Source organism: Falco peregrinus, chromosome 6 (assembly GCF_023634155.1).
Source record: "Falco peregrinus isolate bFalPer1 chromosome 6, bFalPer1.pri, whole genome shotgun sequence".
NCBI classification, from domain to species: domain Eukaryota; kingdom Metazoa; phylum Chordata; class Aves; order Falconiformes; family Falconidae; genus Falco; species Falco peregrinus.
In genome coordinates, this window is record NC_073726.1 from 56,134,916 (window position 1) to 56,152,898 (window position 17,983).

Below are 17,983 nucleotides of genomic sequence, written 5' to 3' on the forward strand. Positions count from 1 at the left end.
TCATCTTGACTTTTGCAAATGTGTAACTGGAATCTTCCCATAGCAGTAAACTCGTTTTCTGAAATTAGTAGTAGATGTCAAAAATAATAGCAGTAAACTCGTTTTCTGAAATTAGTAGTAGATGTCAAAAATAAAGACCTTAAAGTTAAATGATAGTTCACATTTTGTTACGAAGCGGTGGATTTTAACTATTCTTTTAGCTACCCATAATTTCTACACTATAGTTATTTTAACAGCAGTATGTTAAACATTAATTTCGCTGTTGTAGTGCACTGAGTATGAGCCTACTTCTGTGATATAGAGGTAGTGATTTTTTTTTTTCAGATGCTGTCTGTATAAGCCAGACTCGCAACACTGCATGCTTGAGCCATGTAAGACTGTATGTATGTAGGTTCGTGCAGAATTGATTTATTCATTGTTCTGAAATGATAGCTTTTGGAAAGGAAATATCCATGTATGTTTGTAACAATTTAATTCTAAGCACGTCTTGCTACTGGATTCAGGTACAAAGCCATAGGCTGTGAAAAATGAGCTGTGCTAGCTTAAACAGAAGTTCATCAGACAGTTTTTGAGCTCTCTCTATGAAACATCAGGGTGTACAGAAATTGCTGTTCTTTTTGGAGTACTTGTTCATATTTCTTAAAAGTTCTTATACTCCTGTGCCACATGCCACAAGTTCAGGTTCTTCTGACCAGCAGTATCTTTTGAGGGGCATGTCTGCATCTTGTGTTCCTGTTGGCAAAAGGCCGTAAAAAGCAAGGTAACTTCAGCCCATGCTTAGTATTCATCAGCGTTACCCTTAGCTACAAGTTAGGGGGGTGTGATCTACCTGTTGTTTTGGAAGGAATTTTGACTACTTAACCATGCGTTCACTTACGTTAATTATTTCTGATAGTATTTTCTTCTTTTTGTATCAAAATACATGTTTTTGTCTGAATCTACTACTTGTTAGAGCAGTTACTATAACTACACATCACTAGTGTTAATATCTACAGAATACCTTTTAGTGTTAGACATGCAAGATCACCGATTGTGTTGCTGAAGAACATATAATAGGTAATGTGCTATTTTAAGGCCTTCTCTAGGAGAACTCAATGAGGTAGGGAATTCATATGGTTTTTGGGCAAGGTCACCCAACAACAGATCTGTGTAATGTGCTTCAGACCTGATGGTCCAATGATACAGTGAATGCTTATCCCTCAGTTACCTGCTTACAAATTCTCAGAAATCAAGGCAGATTTCCACCAAAATAATGAATGCAACTTGACCAGGCCCTGAGTAACCTCAAGGAAGAGCATTCATTCAGTAGAAGGTTGGAGCAGATCATCTCCAGAGGTCCCTTCAAACCTGGACTTTCCTGTGATTCTGTTACAGGCAGTTCTGTTAGTCTGGCTTGAAAAGTACGTCTGTACGTTGTACAGAACTGTTGTCTGACAGGCCCCATAAAACATTAAGAAAGTGATGATACTGTGCATTCCCTGTACCTCAGGACAAGGAAGCCAGATGGTTAGCCCGAGTAGGTAAAAGACTAGTTTCGTTAGAATACAGATTATTTCAAGGCTTCATATTTGCATACTGGGTAGAGAGTTTTCACAGGTTGTTAACAAAAAAGCAGTCTGTTTCTCGATCCCTTTTAGATCTAGTGAGTTTTCGTCTTTCAGTCAGTCGTCTTTGTTATACAGCTTTCAGAAGTGCTGCTACTGATGTGCATTGGTTAATACTATCGTAGAAACAGTCTTTAGTGTCAGTAGCCGATGCTTCAGGAGTAAGATCTCTGCACTTGGTCTTTGGAAGATTAACTGTGAGAGCTTATCCAGAGTTCTTTGCAAACTGTAGTTTTGTACTTCTGCCTCAACTTAGTAGCATGCCTACCTAGAAATAATGCTGAATTTGTACCTTGTATCTTACTGAGGCATTTCTGTCTGTCTGTCTTCAGGTTGTTGTAACTTATTGAGATAGCATCACAATCATGCTAAAACAGCATATCTGGTTGGATTCTTATAGATGACAAATAGCCAGTTTGTGTGACTGTCCTACAGGAGTTTGCACATCTTCATTAGCTTGCTAGATAGATGTGCCAATAGGAAAAAGATGTGGAGCAGCTGCCTAGAGTTCAGCACTTTATAATAAAAGCATTAAGATTTAGCCATCTGACCTCCCTGCCTCAGACTCACAAATTACATAGACTTCTGATACTCATCACCTATGGTCATAGCTTGATGACTGTTTATATAGAGAAGAAATTACCGTACAATAGCTGTGGTTTCCTGACACGTGTCACTGTGCAAGTTTCTCTTCTGGAGTATTAGAATGATTCAGCCTCATACAAGTGTGGAGCTGGGGGGGGGGGGCTGTCGGGGAGGAGGTTGCCCTAAGTCTTGTATTTCTAGACAGAAACAGAGGGACACCCTAGGCAACCCATAACAATGAGCAAAAGCTTTGAGCCCACAGAACACATATGTTCCAGCAGTAAAGCTTGGTAGTTTGCAAGAGTTCCGGATTTTACCTAAAAAGCTATAAAATTACCTTGTTTATTCCTGCCAGTCATGTCAGTTTGTTGTGGGAATGAATGAAATGGTAACACCTGTGAGTAACATCCATTGTGGTATCTGTTCTGTGAGGGAAGGCAAGCTTCTTATACAGTGACAGCTTTTTTGGGTTTGGTGCCATGCGCAGCCTTCTGGCATTTGAATACTGAGTGGATATCATTCTGCTGCAGCAGCATTTATCTTTTCCTTTCTGAATTCCAAAGTGATGTGATTTTTCTTTTCATATTTAACCTCCCTGTATCTCCCACACTTCCTCTCCCCACCTGTTTCTTTCATGCTACAAATTATTAAAACATCATTCTGTCTCCTCTGCAGACAAGCACTTGCTCTCTTTCACTTTTACAGCTTCAGAGGATGGGAGGTGGTTTTGTTGTGCATTTCTTCATCAGTCTGCTGGCAATTTGAGGAGAGTGTCAGTTTGAAATTTGGTGTCATCCTGCTGAACCAAGGAGCTGGTCTTCCAGTGTTCTGTTTAGCTGATTTTAAGTATTGAACACTCAAAGTATTCACTGTGCTTCTTGTATAGGTATGACGGTACGAATGCCTCAAACAACTGCATATGTTGTGAACAACGGACTAACCCTTGGATCTGGAGCACCTCAGCTTACAGTGCATCATCGACCACCACAAATGCATGTTGTGAGTAGTCCTTTGAAATAACTTAATGCAGTTTACAAGCTTGTCTCTGCATTAATGTCTTTAAGGTTGCTTCTTAGTGTGGACTCCAGAATAGTGAAATGCTTGTAGACACTTTGCAGCCAGTTCACATGCATAGCACCACTCTATCACCTACAGCAACTTCTGCCAAGAACGGTAAAAGCTATGCAATCTGTTAGCTTACCTCAGAGCTCTCCAGATCACCAGTAGCACATATTAAAAAATGGTGCGTGAATGGTCTGCACGCGGAGTACCCTTGTGGAGTCAGGGGTGCAGAAGAACTGCCACTAAAAGTTTAGTCATGGTTTGGCTACAAATTAGATGACTAGTTTCTCAGTACAGCTGTTTGCAAAACTGAGGTAGGAGAACAAGGTACAGACAATATCCTCAACATTGCCAGCTCCCAAATTTCAGAGGGTGTTGCAATCACTGTTGGGAATGATTTACTTCTGCAACACCTCAGACCCTTGTTTGTAAGTATTTCAGAATTATTGCTCTAACTCTTTTCATATGGTTTTGTTGCTGAGACCAAACCAAACATACTGCCTGCATACTCACTGTTGAGCAGTCACATCACTCATGATGTCCTGAAATGGTGAATATATTACCAACAAGGTGGCTCACCATTCTTTCAATCTAGACACCATTCAACTTAATGCATTATTCAGTGTTAAATAATGTGAATAAATCAAGCCAGTATCACACAGAACACTTAAGATGGCAAAAACTGCTTCAGATTCCAACCTGAAAGGCCCCTGGCTTGAAGAATTAACAAAATTTTGTACTCATGGTAACCGCATTCCTAAATTCATCTTAACTAACATAAATGAGAGATCTAGGACTGTTTCTGTAGTATAGGGGGGAAAATATCAGTGGAAAGCCACATTTGCACCCTTATTTAAAAATTTTCTGGAAACTGAGGCTGAGCTTCTGTGATCAATTTAAAGTGGTAAAATCCATGTGGCACTGTTACCCATTGTTCCTTTTGACTGAAAACCTGCCTGTTGAAAACGATGAGTTATCAGCTTAATCTACTGTCTGGGGTGTTTTGGGAATGTAGGAACAGCAGCTCAGATGTAGATCAGCGCAAAGTCATTGTGAACCTGCCTGCTCAGCCTGGCAAAGGTCACAGTATTCAGTCTGTCACCTCCTGGGTGGGAAGCAGAGGATATAGTAACTATGGCAACCATCATCTGTACAGCTAGGGATTTGTATATGAATACTGAGAACTTACGGCATCCTTGGTCCCACCCTTTCTCACATTTGCTGCCAGTCTCTTGCCTGTGCACACAGGACTTAAAATTGTGGTGTCTGGGTGATTGCAGGCTCATTTGCTTCCATTTGCCCAGGGAATGATGAATTAAAGCCTCCTTCTACTGCTGTAGACTCTGACCTTTCCCTTAACTGCTCTTACATTGCTTAGGAGCCACCACGCCCTGTACATCCTGCCCCACTCCCGGATGCACCACAGCCACCACGTCTGCCCCCTGAAGCTGCCAACACTTCTCTGCCTCAAAAGCCACAGTTGAAGCTGGCACGGGTACAGAGCCAGAATGGTATTGTGCTGTCATGGAGTGTCATGGAAGTGGACCGGAGCTGTGCCACTGTGGACAGTTACCATCTCTACGCGTACCACGAGGACCCGAGTGCCACTATGCCATCCCAGTGGAAGAAGATCGGGGAAGTGAAGGCCCTTCCACTGCCTATGGCATGCACTCTTACACAATTTGTGTCTGGCAGCAAGTACTACTTTGCGGTCCGTGCTAAGGACATCTATGGACGATTTGGACCCTTCTGTGACCCCCAGTCCACAGATGTGATCTCTTCCCAGAGCAGTTAAGCTAGAGATCTTTGGAGCCTTTAAACCTGTCCTGCTACCAAGAATTACCCCAGTTTTGGGGGGTTGATCCCATGCATGAAATTCACTTTGAAATCCACTCTCTGCAGGATTATTTTAGACAGTTGTGTGATACACTACATGCATTCAGAACCAAAAGAAAAATAAAGTATCACCTGTGGCAAGAGAACCTGTTTTTTCTGGATAGCTCGAGTCATGGGCCATTTGAAAATTCCATTTTCCCTTCCATGACAGCTGTTCCACCTAGATACCTACGTACCCTTTATCGAAGGGCACCCTGTATGCCTGGGATTCTGCTTCAGAGTGGGAACAATAATAAATTATAGTTTGTCTGAAGCAAAATATACACATCTGTAATATCTGTCAGGGCACTAACATGAGGGCAACGACAGATTTGCCTCTTGCCCCCCACCACTCTGTGAGCAGGCTGTGAAGTGAAGGGTGATTTAGGGTACCACTTTCGTACTGGAACATTGAGTGGTCTGGTCTTATTTTACAAACTGTAATGAGCTCTCTGAGGGGACCGGAGGAACTTGAGTCTGGCCGAGGAGCCAATATGTGTGTAAATTTGGAGGTGCTGGGGGGGAAAAGAAATACATCACTCCACTACCTCCTACCTCTCCTAAGTAAAAACACTCCTCTACTGTCACCATCCTCCCCCATTCACACTGGGAGCATTCCCAAGTCAGATCTGAAACTGGATTGTAGAGACTGTATTCATACCTCTCCAGCTCAAGATAATTTCTCTGCCCCTCCCCTCATACATCCAGCCCTATTTTTTAGATTTATTTTGTGCCTTAAAGAATAATTCCAGAAATAAAATGTAGCCAGATACCTTGTGGTGTTCTTTTATTTGCTTGGAGTTACTGTTCCCTTTACCCTTCAAGCCTTTCATTAGTGCTTCTGGTTTTCCTGGTCTGCAGTAACTATTATTTCTGTAAAGACCAGGAAGTGTAACATCTGCTGATACCGGATTTGTTTATATCTGCCGCATCATTCAACCCTTTCCTCACTGTAATTCTTGAGTAGTTGGTTTTGTCCTGTCAATAATCTTAGAGTATACAGACAAGTATTTTCCACGAGAAACTTTTGCTGTTCTTTTGGAAAAGCTGTATGCTGCAGTTCAGCCAAAGAAGAAACCTCTGTGTTGTGGCACCATGGAAGCTTCTAGCTGTTCACACTCAGTTTGGATGTTCAGTTAGTACAAAAAGATAACCAGTTGGCTTCCCAGTGTTAGTACAGAAAGTTAAGAAGTTGACTTCCCTGTCCTCTCTCTCGTCGCCTGCCTGCCTCTGCAGAAAGCTGACATACCTGAAGCAGTGTCTATTTTAGACACTGGCCTAAAAATTGTGAGCAATTGCAAATGTTAATAGATGCTTTCCTGATGCTTCTGAGCTGAGAAAAGAAATGGGTATATCTACCCCACTGTTGCAGTCATGTTAAACTTTTTGCAGAACCAAATAGTAACACACCTGGACAAGAAAGTATATGTAAGCTTTTTATTTTGGCACTTTTCAGTCGCGTCCCTGCCCAGCGGAACAAAATAGTGGATTTAGAAGGGAAAGTCTTGGGTTTGGTGTTTTTTTCATCCACTTTGCCACATAGCAAAGCTGTGGAAGATGACATTTTTTCATTTCAGTGCTTGCTTTCTTAAAACCAACATTTTTAAATATAAAGCAAGGTTGAAAAGGGGCAGGAAAATTAAGTCCCAAAACATGGCTGGTGAAATATGCTATGAGATTATGGGTTCTTTAGTTCTGTTCCCTTTGAGAACTTTTGCAGTGCAAGAAACTACATTGCCAACTTTTGTCTATGCTATTTTACTGCACTCCATGTAGCTGGGATTGTCACTTCTGTCAGGAGAGTAACATAACCTTCCCTTTGAGTAACAGTTGTCCCTGTATTACTGGTGCCAATAATCAATAATGCCTTGAATTTTTCTATGTTGAATTAAATGTCTTGTCTGGCTATTTCAAGGAATAATTGCTTAATGCATTTAGTCTACTTATGGAAAGTTGGGTCCTTACAAAGCCAGTTCTGTAGTAGAGGTTAGAGCAGTTCATTCCAGTTGATGGCTGTCAAGTCCTCCTCGGGCAATTTTTTTAATGTGTCTTTGAGATGGTACCAAAAGGCCATTGGCGGTACCAGTACATTGAGGTTTTACAGTTTGAAAGTTAAAATAAATATTAGAATACAGCCTAGAACTTACACTGCTTATTTGGCTGTGATTCCAGCCCAAACTATACATGAGCTTTTCTACGGTTTGTGCGTAGGTCAGGATTGTTTTTAGCTTTGTCTTGCTTGGGATAGGCAGGGGGTGAGGGTCCTGTGTAAGGTGGTGGTTTTCTTTCTCCAAAGGAGGCGTTAGGGTTGGTCTGGGTGTTGTGTTTGGAGGTCTTACAGGCGGTATCTTTACAGAAAGACTCATCTTTATTTGCAGAAGAAAGATACAGTTCTCAACCGAACTGATTGTAAAAACTGGTTTCTGGCTTCATAGATCCATTTCTGCTGTGTATGGCAAAGTGTGGTTGATTTTTTGTGAACAGATTAAATAAGCCAGCTACTGTTGTTGACTGACCCCATCACAGCCGTGGGGTGAAAGCTGCTTTCTCTTTTGTTTCATGCTAGCAGAGCTGTTAAAGGTTCAATTTCAGAATATTAAGCAAGTAGTGGTGGTAAAGTATGTAATAAAGCACAGCCTGACTTTCACATACCACAGCTCTGTTTGAAGCTCTTAACAGTCCTTAAATCAGTGAAACACAAAGAGAGAACTATGCCGTTTCTGCAAAATCGTGTCCATGGTGGAGCAGATCTCTGCAGTGAGTATTTACCCCTTACACTAACAAACCAGAGTATTGTTTCATTCCTCAACTCATGGCACTTTTCCCTTTGTTGTGGGGTGACTGGTTGTTTTGCTGTCCTTTACCTCCCAGAAACAGTAAAACTATTGAGATGCTAAATTTCTGCTAGCAAAAAATATTCAGAAATAATTGATTTCATTTAACAGACTTTATTTGAAAGGATTACCAAAACATCTGGGACCATTCAGTACAGGTCTGTTAACACTGTGCTTCTAGACTGGACTCCTCCAATAATCCACTTGTAAATATGCTAAAAACTATCTGGCTTTTAAGTGGAGGGGTTTGTTTTCATTTTTACTCTGTACTTGGTCCAAGTTTTTCCATCTTACTTTCAGTAGGCTGGTATAAAGTTGTTTCTGACTTAGTGTTTTGCTGTTGCCACAGGGCACATGACGTTTCAGCAGTACCACCCTCCCCATGTTTTAACAAACACAGCATTAATCCTACAGCTGTTTTTTCTATCCTCGTTTACTCTCTGGGTAAGTTTGATTTGTTTTCTCTGTGGGATACAAGGGCATCAGGATGTCCACTTAGCTCAGTTTCTGGTTGGAAAGGGGCCTTGCTCTGGAGTGCTGATGGCAAAACACCATTCCTTTCCACTGCCACCCTCCGAGTTACAGCTCACTGGCCTCTTTTATTTCATTATATGTCAAAAACGCTTTATTGGATTCAAATAACTAAACCCTAGGAAGGGGGCAGACTGTAGGTATAGCTATGTGTGCTGCATCTGCAGTGGCAGCTTCAGAAAACACGAGGGTGCACAGGCACATTCCCCATAGCTTGGACTTATTTCAATGCTCTGACCAGTTTCCTTAGGAGTAGTAGTTGCTCTTACACTTTGCTCCTTTCAGTTATTTGTGCTACCATTGGCCGCATTAGATCATGGAGCACAAGCACCAAGACACCCAACCCAAAGTTTTTAGCACAAGGCTGGAAATGGAAATGCCCATGGTGTCTTCCCTGTAAAAATAAGGTGTCTTACATTGCTTCCTCTGAAAACAATGGCAAAACCCCTCGTGCCTTCAGTAGGAGCGTGATTGGACCCAATAGCAGGATCTGAGCACCATTTTGTACTGTAACAAAAATAGTCACTTCATCCCTTCCTTTATGCTGTTTGTCTTAAATGTCCAATAAATTAGAACCTGTATTATATGTAGGGACAAGTCAAATCTGTTCCTGCTCCCCAAACAGCCATTCCCCAGTATTAAAAGTATTGCATACACCATACAAAATGAAGCTGTGGTTCTGCCTTCCTATAAACTCTTGAGTATTTTTATTTAGTTAAAAATACTTGTCTAGGTTTTTCTAAATAGAAGCTTGATATATTAAATATATATTTTTAAAATTTGTTCGTTTGGATAGGGGTGAGCATTGTAGGAAAACACTGGAGGGAGAGGAGTTCAAATGACACTGAGCCAGCCCTGCCACCAAAATCTGTATTCCCTTCCAAACACCTTCTGAGGGGAGAAAGGAAAAATAAGGCTAGCTAAGAGAAAGCAAATGTATGAATTTTCATCCCTTCTAAGTACCTGTTAAAATGCCTCTCTATTTCTCATTGTGATTACGCAGGCTGAGCATTGTTTTTTTCCTTTTTTTTATATATATACACACACACACATATATATATACTTGAAGCGCTGTCTTAATTTAATGGGGTATAGCCATAAATAAGGTAACTGGGTAGTAGCTGTTTGGGGAATCCTGTTCAGCTTTAGTAATTTATTGGCCGTTGGAAGTCAAACATGCAAAATCCTTTGTTAGGAAACTCAAAATCTGATGTCTTGTCTTGTTTTGTTGCTGGACTTGTAAATACAAAAAAAAAAAAAAGGTAGGACTGATTTACTGTCCAATTAAAACTGGGCAGTTACAAGCTTTCCCCATTTTTGTATGTACTGTAGATTAGTGTGTGTGTCTGTGTTAACTGTAGTGGGGTTTTGTCTGACAAGCCTGAAATTTATACTTTGAAATAAACTACTGGGTTTCTAACTTTTTGAGTCATATGTGCTTAGTTCCAGACATCTCAGAAGACAACTGTTTTTGACAGAGCCCATTGTGTGCTCCTCCTCTCCAGAAGCATTGCAGTCTTGCTCAAGTAATGTTGTGCAGCAGCAGTCAGTCCCAGAAAGCCAACTGCGTGATGCTGCCATCTCAGCCTTTTCACAGAAGCAAAAAATAAAAGTAATGCAGTAACTTGTGGAAAGTCTCCTTCCAGGCACTTGTGCAAGCAAAGAGGGACTCTGCATCCTGGACAGACAGAATTAAGTAATTTGTACCCCAAAATTACCCCAGAGGAGGACAGAAATGGAAACCAAACTACCAGTGCTACTCTCCAATCCTTCCAAGGGGTGGGGTTTGGCCTCTGAAAAAGGTGGTCATTCTTTAGGGAAGAGGCTTTGGACAAAGTACAGGAGATGACTTTGGTTTTTCAGAGCACCCTTAAGCATTAGAGCCTTGCGCCTGCAGCAGTGGTCCCAGCATGCCCAACCAGCCATGCTTCTAAAGCCAGGGGCAAGCTGGTGTGCACAGAACCAATTGCATCAGTCAAGGGTAATGAAATTAGCAGTAATAAAAAGGGTGTTTTAGTGCAGGAATCAAGAAAGTCTCTGCCTTCCACACGTGCTTTTCAAGGGTAGTAGCCAGGTACAGCACCATGAAATACACTGTGCAACTTGGTTGAAAACGAACAAATCTGCTTTACTAGAAGGCAGCTGTGCTGCCAAGTTGTAGAGAATTCAAAGTAATTAACACCTGGAGTTACTGACATGCCTACCCTGAGTTAGTCCTGAGCCTGTACATCAAGGTCATATAATTAATTTGTAATGGTAGTAATTAGCTTCCCTGCACTTATTAAACTTGCCAAAAGACAGACTCTGCAAAGCAGTGCCTGAACAGAATCACACTTGAAAGTCCTCGGTTTCTTCAGAGTGCCTGTTTAGAATAAGTATACATACTGCACATAGTTTAGACCATTAGTTTTATTATCAAATACGGCATAGCCAACTGCTGTGCATAAGTACCACTGTAACTGCAGCTTGCACTGGCATAAAACAAAGTGAACATCCAGAGCACTCACCTTTTGGTGCAAGGAAGCTTTGCCATACACGCAATGGCATGTCTGGGAAGATGTGCCACAACCCCTGAGCAGAATACAGCAAAGCACACCTCTGTAGCCCACTGGTGCTTCTACTGTATAACGTAAGGAAAAATTAAAAAATAAACCAACCCACCCACCCCCAAAACTAACTACACAGAGGAATGGGCTGAGAAGTAACCAGACCCAGCAGCACAGCACCAGGACGCTGACACAGCAATGAAGCTGGTTGCTCCCTCGGGAGTACTGTGTAGTCTTGCCTGGACGGGCACTGGTTAGACCTTGCATGGGTGCCTCCTGCTACAAGGGCAAAGAGTGCTGCTGCCAGACCTTGCCCCCTGTGAGAGCTAAGGCCATGCAGGGTACGACCAGCCGTGTTTATGTGCTGCCCTGGGAGGGGTGAGCAGGGGTGAGTTTGTTACCTGAGGGGTAAGGGAAGCAAAATCTTGCATTAGTTGTGGTAATTCTGGTGGTTTGACTGGGAGGATTCATTTCCTCTTCACTTTTCATTATTGCAAGAGAGGTTTATTGCAACCCCCTTACAATTCCATCTCCCCATCAAGTAAGTCCCTCTCCAGCCAAGCCTGAAAACCTTAAGTTTAAAAGGCAGCACTTGGAAAAGTGGAAGCAGCTCATCAGCCCAGGCTGGCCTGCTGGCAAAGGAGGCACATAGGACAGCACAGTAAGGAATGCAGTGAGCTTTGGCGGCACAGCTGTTAAAGGAGGGGGGGAAGCCGTATGCAGTCATATGGATTGGAGTCTTAAAGCTCCTAAGATGCCCTTGATGTAAACATTTACTCATGGAAGAGGGCTCTTAAAAGTAAGAACTGCTTTCCCACAACTCTGGGTTTGAGCAGAAAGCATGTCATGCCTCAGGGCAAGAGGCTCAAGGCAGGAAAAAGGCAGATCTCCCGTGGTAATGCATATTTACAAACAAGAGTGTCACACTTGCTGCAGCCTCTGCTCCCCACAGGGGGTAGCATCCAGGTGTGCCCCAGATCGAGAACACTGCCCAACCCAGTAATCAACTGGCAATTTCCTGGTCCCTGGGAATGAACTTTTAAACAATACTTTTCCATTAGTATTTTTTATGTAAGATCGGGTGAAAAGGCAGTAAATACAACCTGTAACATTGCAGTGTTGCCTAGGAGTGGCAGCCCAGTAGCAAACAGCCAACCATCCTCCAGCCACTCCGTACTTCCAGTCTCAAACAAGCAGCTGATGCTTGGTTCTCTGCTTGCTGTCAGCTCAGATCCCTGTACTGCCTTTTGTGACTCAGCTCCATTCCTTCTTTTAATTAGGTATGGTCTTCAATGCCTGCTACAGCCTGTTCAATCTGTGGCAATGGCTCTGTAGCTGCCAGTCCTCAGTACAGGAGTTTAAAACATGCCTCTGAAGGCAGCGATCAGCTGCCAACACCTGAGGGATACACAAAAAGTGCTTAGTTCACATTTAGTGCTTAGCCAAAAAAGCATCGAGACTGCTGCCCTGTAAGGCTGAAGCTGCAGAGTCCCCGTGAGAGCTCACAAAGCTGACAAACCAGGCCAAGGGTGAACCACCCTTGATGACCGGCTGGCAGGAACAACAAACAGGCCTTCACAGGCCCCAGGCAAACAACACAAGGTAAGTGACACATGGCAGGTAGAACTTCCCTGCACTTGGAGCTACCAGGGCCCAACACAGAGGTAGTGCTGTTTCATCAAGTGCTGCTGTTCGTGCTCAGGGGGTCATCGCGCGTCCCTGGTGTCCCACTGCCCTTCATTCAGCACAGCTGGAACAGGGCAGGAAGGGGGGGCAGGATTGCAAAGCATTACATGGAGATGGTCTATAAACACAGAGTTTGGGGTAAGGATGAGCTACACGGGACAGGGCTCACACAGGGGCCCGTGTCCCTGCAGTCCCAGCTGTGGGTGAGCAAAACACCTTCACTAACAGAGAACCTCAGGGGCAGGAGTAAAGGGAGGGGGTGCAGTGTTTAAAACTCTGTGACTAGGGATGCTTCTTCCTCACCGCCTCTGGCAGAAAGCGCCTGTGCAGCACCATCCTCTCTTCTGGCTCACAAGCAGCACCAAGCAAACATCACACTCATCCTCCTCTAGCACAGGCACAGCTGTAACTGGCACACAAATGCATACACTTACGGTGTGGTTGCGTGTGGCTGGGTACCACAGCTGAGTAATTCTGCCCAGTGAATTTCACCCAACAAAGAGCTGTACTGCAGAGCAAAAGGCAGCTCTGTGGCAAGTGCTTCAGCAGGTAAGTCATTTTACACAGTGCTCTCCAGCCTCTCACACTTACCTCTTCCTGCTCCAGCAAACGAATTGCTTCAGTCCCTGCATGGATTTTTCATCCTCAGCAAAAGCTTTGCTGCAATTTCTGTCTCCCTCTTCCCTTGGCAGAAATCAGCCCTATCATGACAACCAAATACTTAGGGCAGAACCTCACCCATGGGGCAGGAACTTATTCCCTTCCCCATCACACAAGCTAAACCCTAGGGTCTTGATCAAAACCTCACACTGTTAAGAATTCTTTACTTTAAAGAAAACAAGGAAGAATTTGAAAAACAGAGCGTGTTAATCAACCCACACAGACAGTTAACGAGACATGGCCTTGGGAGAAGGAATAGACACCATAAATATGTCAAGCCAAGAAGATCAGCTCAGAGAGAACCAAATGGTTAATGAGACCAAACAGAAAATTACTTAACTATGTATGAGCTATCCTAATGGCATAATAAAAGATTCACACTCAAGCAAAGAGAGCCCCCTACTAACAAAGCCCCCTCCCCATAGAACATGTACAGTGAAAAGAAAAAATACTGTACCTTTAAATAGACAAGGATGGTAAGAACCAGCAAGAATTAAGTGTGACTAAATGTAATTATAAACAATTGTTCAAAGTGTACAAAAAGTTTTACCATGTGTTAAGAAATGTGCTAGCTTTGTGGATTTACCACCTAGCACCCGTCTCTGCGCAGACATGCAACAAACTGATGTCTCTGCTCCGTGTGTGGATCAGCCCTTACTCACCAGATGAAGAACCTGGATTTGGGATAACAACACTGCTCATTCTTCACCTTCGGAACAAAGGGCAATGCTGTGCACTGTTGTGCTTGGACCATCAAGGCCATGAGGTAAGAGCTGTTAATTTTGTTTTACTTCATTACATGTATAACATCTAGCACAAAACAGCCCACTGACTTGATGCCTCGGTGTAAGCACAGGTAACTAAGAATAATACATACAGCCATCCTAGTGTCACATTCCACCTCCACAGCTGAGGGAGCAGGCAAAGAGGTCACTGAACAATGGCATGGGCCCTCAGCAAGAGATCAATTGCACAGACACACACACACAGTTCTGCTGCTGCTACACTGCAGCCTTCGGGGAGGGGTGTGTGTGTATGCATGTGACTTGTACCTTTCCAAAAGCATCAGGCTGCTTTTAGCAATCAACAGGCACATCCCTTCACTCCCTTTTTGCAGCCTGACCATTGCATGCTGCTTTGGTGAGAGACAAAGGAAATGTTGCAAACAGCACTTGAAAGCCATGCCCTGTAGAGCTGGCACACCAATCCGCCGCAGAGCATGCAGCCTTTACTCTCTCCACTGGTGACATTTCTTGATGAGAAGCAGTTTGCAGCACATCTTGCAGGCACTGCTCAGACAAAAAGCAGACATCAAGCCAGTGCTGAGATAAGGCCGCTATACACCAAAGCGGCCCCCTGGCTTGGCCCAGCCCTGCAGGCAGGTCTCATGTTGCTACTAGAGATAGATCACTCTCATTGATGACGTTGCAGTCTACTCTTGCTCTGGGCACAGCTGTGATGATGGCTCAGTTCACCAGGAAGCAGTGCCACGCCTGCTTCCCATCAATCCTAGTCAAAGGAAGGGCCACCCAAAATGCTGAGAAGAGTGGAACATGCACTGGGCTGCACCGAGGTGGCCAGTATCAGTACACGGTGCCTGGCAGGCAGGATAGGAGAAAGCAGGTAAGGCACAAGGATGTGGACATCCAGGTCTATTTATTACACACAGGAATGAAAATTTCAATTAAAAAAAATATCCATTTGGGAATATTGATGCTGGTTTTACAGAATCGGCCTCATGGTGACAAAATTAAAGTTGTATGACTCTGGCAGGCCCTGATGTCGCGTGTGGTTAAACCGTCTCCAGGTGAAGACAGGGAGACCACCCTGTACTGGGGGGCCATTGATTGCAGTGGCTGTGAACAATGAAGCCAGGCGGAAATCTGACACCTGCAATAAAGGACAGGAGTTCAGGGCAAAAGGGTTGCCTGGTGTTTGACATGCATCCATAATCCCACAAAGCAGAAACAGCTCCAGAAGATTTTATAACAGTAAGGTAAAAATGAACAACGGGAAATGCATGCTGACCAGCAGCATTCCTCCCCTGCACAGGGGCACCTTCAGCCACAGAAGAGGCAGCTCTGAAGGGCAGTAGCAAAGCACAAGCCCACGCCGCTCTCTAGTTCTTCTCCAGGATGAGAGGCAGCACACCTGCCTTCAAGACAATCCTCCCTGCGTTTGCACATCTCAGAGCTGGAGCGCTGCAGCAGACAGACTAGAGGGTCTGACCTAAGCTTTGCTGCATGTTAAGCACTTGGGCTGTCCCCTGGGGCATGTTAGGGTAATTCAGGAAAGGACAAAGGTAGCACAAAGTTAAAATTGCTGCCCAGGCTCTGCCCTGTTCCTTCATTACCTCCCAAAAGGTCCCCAGCCTGCTCCATCTTCCCAAAGTCAAAGACACCACAATTCCCCATACTGTTCACAACTGCCAGGTTTTGCCTCTGCTCTGGGCTATTTCTCTCAATACCCCTCTTGGGTCCCCTGTTCTCTCCAGCCCAGCCCACTCCCCTTGCCCTTGCCCAGCTGTCCTGGAAAAGGTATGTCAACCAGCATGCACTGACCTACTCCCTTACCAGACACCTCTACACAGCAGTTTTCTGCATTCATCTCTGACTAACCAACTCTGGGAGCTCCTGTTGGCTCCTACTGCAGGCAGCTGGCCTGGTCCTGTACAAGCCGACTGGACACACAGCGCTGGCAATTCCAAAACAGTCTCCACAGGGCCCATCCTAGCAACCAAACTCATAATCCAGAATCACAGCAGGCTGGCTCCCACAGGATAAAACACTGTACGACTTCCCAGCACACCTGGGCTGGACAGCTGCTTACCCAGGTATTGCCCCCCACAGTGAAAATACCACACAAGCTGCCTAGAAAAAGCGCTGCTTTCACCAGGATGGTGAGTCTAAGGGTTTTCACACACACCCCTAGAAAGCAAAGTGATCTTCACCAAACTTTGCTCAAAGCAGTTTCACAGAGAGGTGGAGCCCTGGAGCCGGGTGACTTACTACAGCCAGGCTTTTGTAAAGGTAAAGCTAAAATGAGGCTGAAAACACATTCCTGTGGGCTCTGGGGAGGTACCCATACAGCCCCCACCAACCGGAGGCTGAGGCTGTAAAACAGTCACCTTCCCGAGTGATGTGAAGACTCATTTCAGCCTTAGGCTCCTCCTGCTGCAAGGCTTTGGGGTTTAACCCCTGAACATAATTCTTTCACACACCTCGCCCTGTATCCTCTGCCTTCTGTCACTGTACCAGGACTGGTGTCAGGGACAGGAAACAGGACTCTGCACAGAATTACCGTCTCAGGATCTGCCCAATCAACTGCAACAGCATGAAAAGAGAGGACAGGCCTGGACAGGCCCTAGTGCAAGGAAACAGGCTACAGGTCCGATAGGAGCACAAATCGGCTGCAACAACCATTCAGTGGGTATTGAAATTGAGGTAATTTACCTTGGAGTCATAGCAGCCTGCAGGCACTGGAAAAGAGGGATTCAGGTCTTCCCGGCAGCAAATGGTGTTGCAAGGATTGTGTTCAGCATAAGGATCATGCTGATAGTCTGGGGAGAAATGCGGTAGGGAGGGAAGGAAGGAAGAAAAGAAAACAATTTAGTCCCCTTACAAAAAGCTGATGCAAAGTGACCGAGCTACTAAAATTAAGTGCACTAGCAGAAATGCAAGTCTATCACACTGATCTCACACTCCTCCCCAGGTACCAGCTAGAAGGCAGTGCTCAAGACAGAACATTAAGTAGACAAGCTCCTAATCCAAGTCCATACAGCTATTTCTTCATCCCCTGCTGCCAACTTCTAACCACAGACATCTGCAACTTGACATGATGAAAGTTTGCAGGAATTTTGTCAAAGAGAAAAGCAGAAGAGCAGTGAGAACCTTTGTTTTCCTGTTGTGGACTAAAGTAAGTGGCAAGAAGCAAAGCCTTTGAACACCCACTGTAGCAGCTGCAAGCCAGGAGGGGAAGGTGGACAAGCCTCAACACCTACGCGCGTGCTGCTACCCCACCCTGGGAGAGGTCTCCCAAACCTCAAGCCCGGTAATCAGCATGCTCCCTATAATTGGCAAGAAAAATAGAGCATCTAAAGCAATCTTTACTTAGAGATGGGCTTAGCCGAAAGCTAATTAAGCTGGGTTTAATCCACTTAAGAACCCCCCTGTCAAGGAAAAGCGGAGTAGAGCATTACCTACCAAAGATCATTTGCCTGAATAGGGAAAAAAGACCGGAAGCTTTACACTAAATTTTCTGGTCTGATCTGACTTAACTGTTGCTTGGAATTTAAGGCTTTCAGGTTTGACAGGCTGTAGATGTATTAGGTAACAGCAGTCCACAGAGTCTCTTGGAGCACAGGAAGCTCTCTGGAAAGGTCAAACAGCAAGCCCAAGGGCCCCTGTTCTAGAAGGAACCCAGTCTTGTTTCTGTTAAGAGTAATTTTAGCCTGGTTTCCCACCTTGACAGTAAGCCTGTGTTATTTTTGCTTTGTGTGTACTCTACACCTAATATAACTGATTTGAATGCGAGACTGCAGTTTCCCCCATAATCCAAGAAATAAAAGTAACAACACTTTATTAAGATCAGTTCCACAGTA

At 44.2% G+C, this 17,983-nt stretch overlaps 2 protein-coding genes across 11 annotated transcripts in view; one reads left to right on the plus strand and one right to left on the minus strand.

Annotated features, from left to right (window-relative positions):
• Positions 1 to 5,898, plus strand: part of ATF7IP (activating transcription factor 7 interacting protein) — a 114,034-nt gene extending 108,136 nt beyond the window's left edge. For all 10 annotated transcript variants that reach the window (XM_055807770.1, XM_055807766.1, XM_055807768.1 and 7 more), the window contains 2 exons: positions 3,076 to 3,188; positions 4,630 to 5,898. In XM_055807770.1, coding sequence (XP_055663745.1) covers positions 3,076 to 3,188; positions 4,630 to 5,046 — 530 coding nt within the window. In that variant the 3' untranslated portion in view covers positions 5,047 to 5,898. The remainder of the gene's footprint in view (positions 1 to 3,075; positions 3,189 to 4,629) is intronic.
• A 9,124-nt stretch (positions 5,899 to 15,022) lies between these two features.
• Positions 15,023 to 17,983, minus strand: part of PLBD1 (phospholipase B domain containing 1) — a 39,162-nt gene continuing 36,201 nt past the window's right edge. Inside the window, exons 10-11 of the mRNA XM_055807772.1 lie at positions 16,836 to 16,942; positions 15,023 to 15,273 (exon numbers count right to left, since the gene is read on the minus strand). Of these exons, the coding sequence (XP_055663747.1) occupies positions 15,106 to 15,273; positions 16,836 to 16,942 (275 nt within the window). The 3' untranslated portion in view covers positions 15,023 to 15,105. The remainder of the gene's footprint in view (positions 15,274 to 16,835; positions 16,943 to 17,983) is intronic.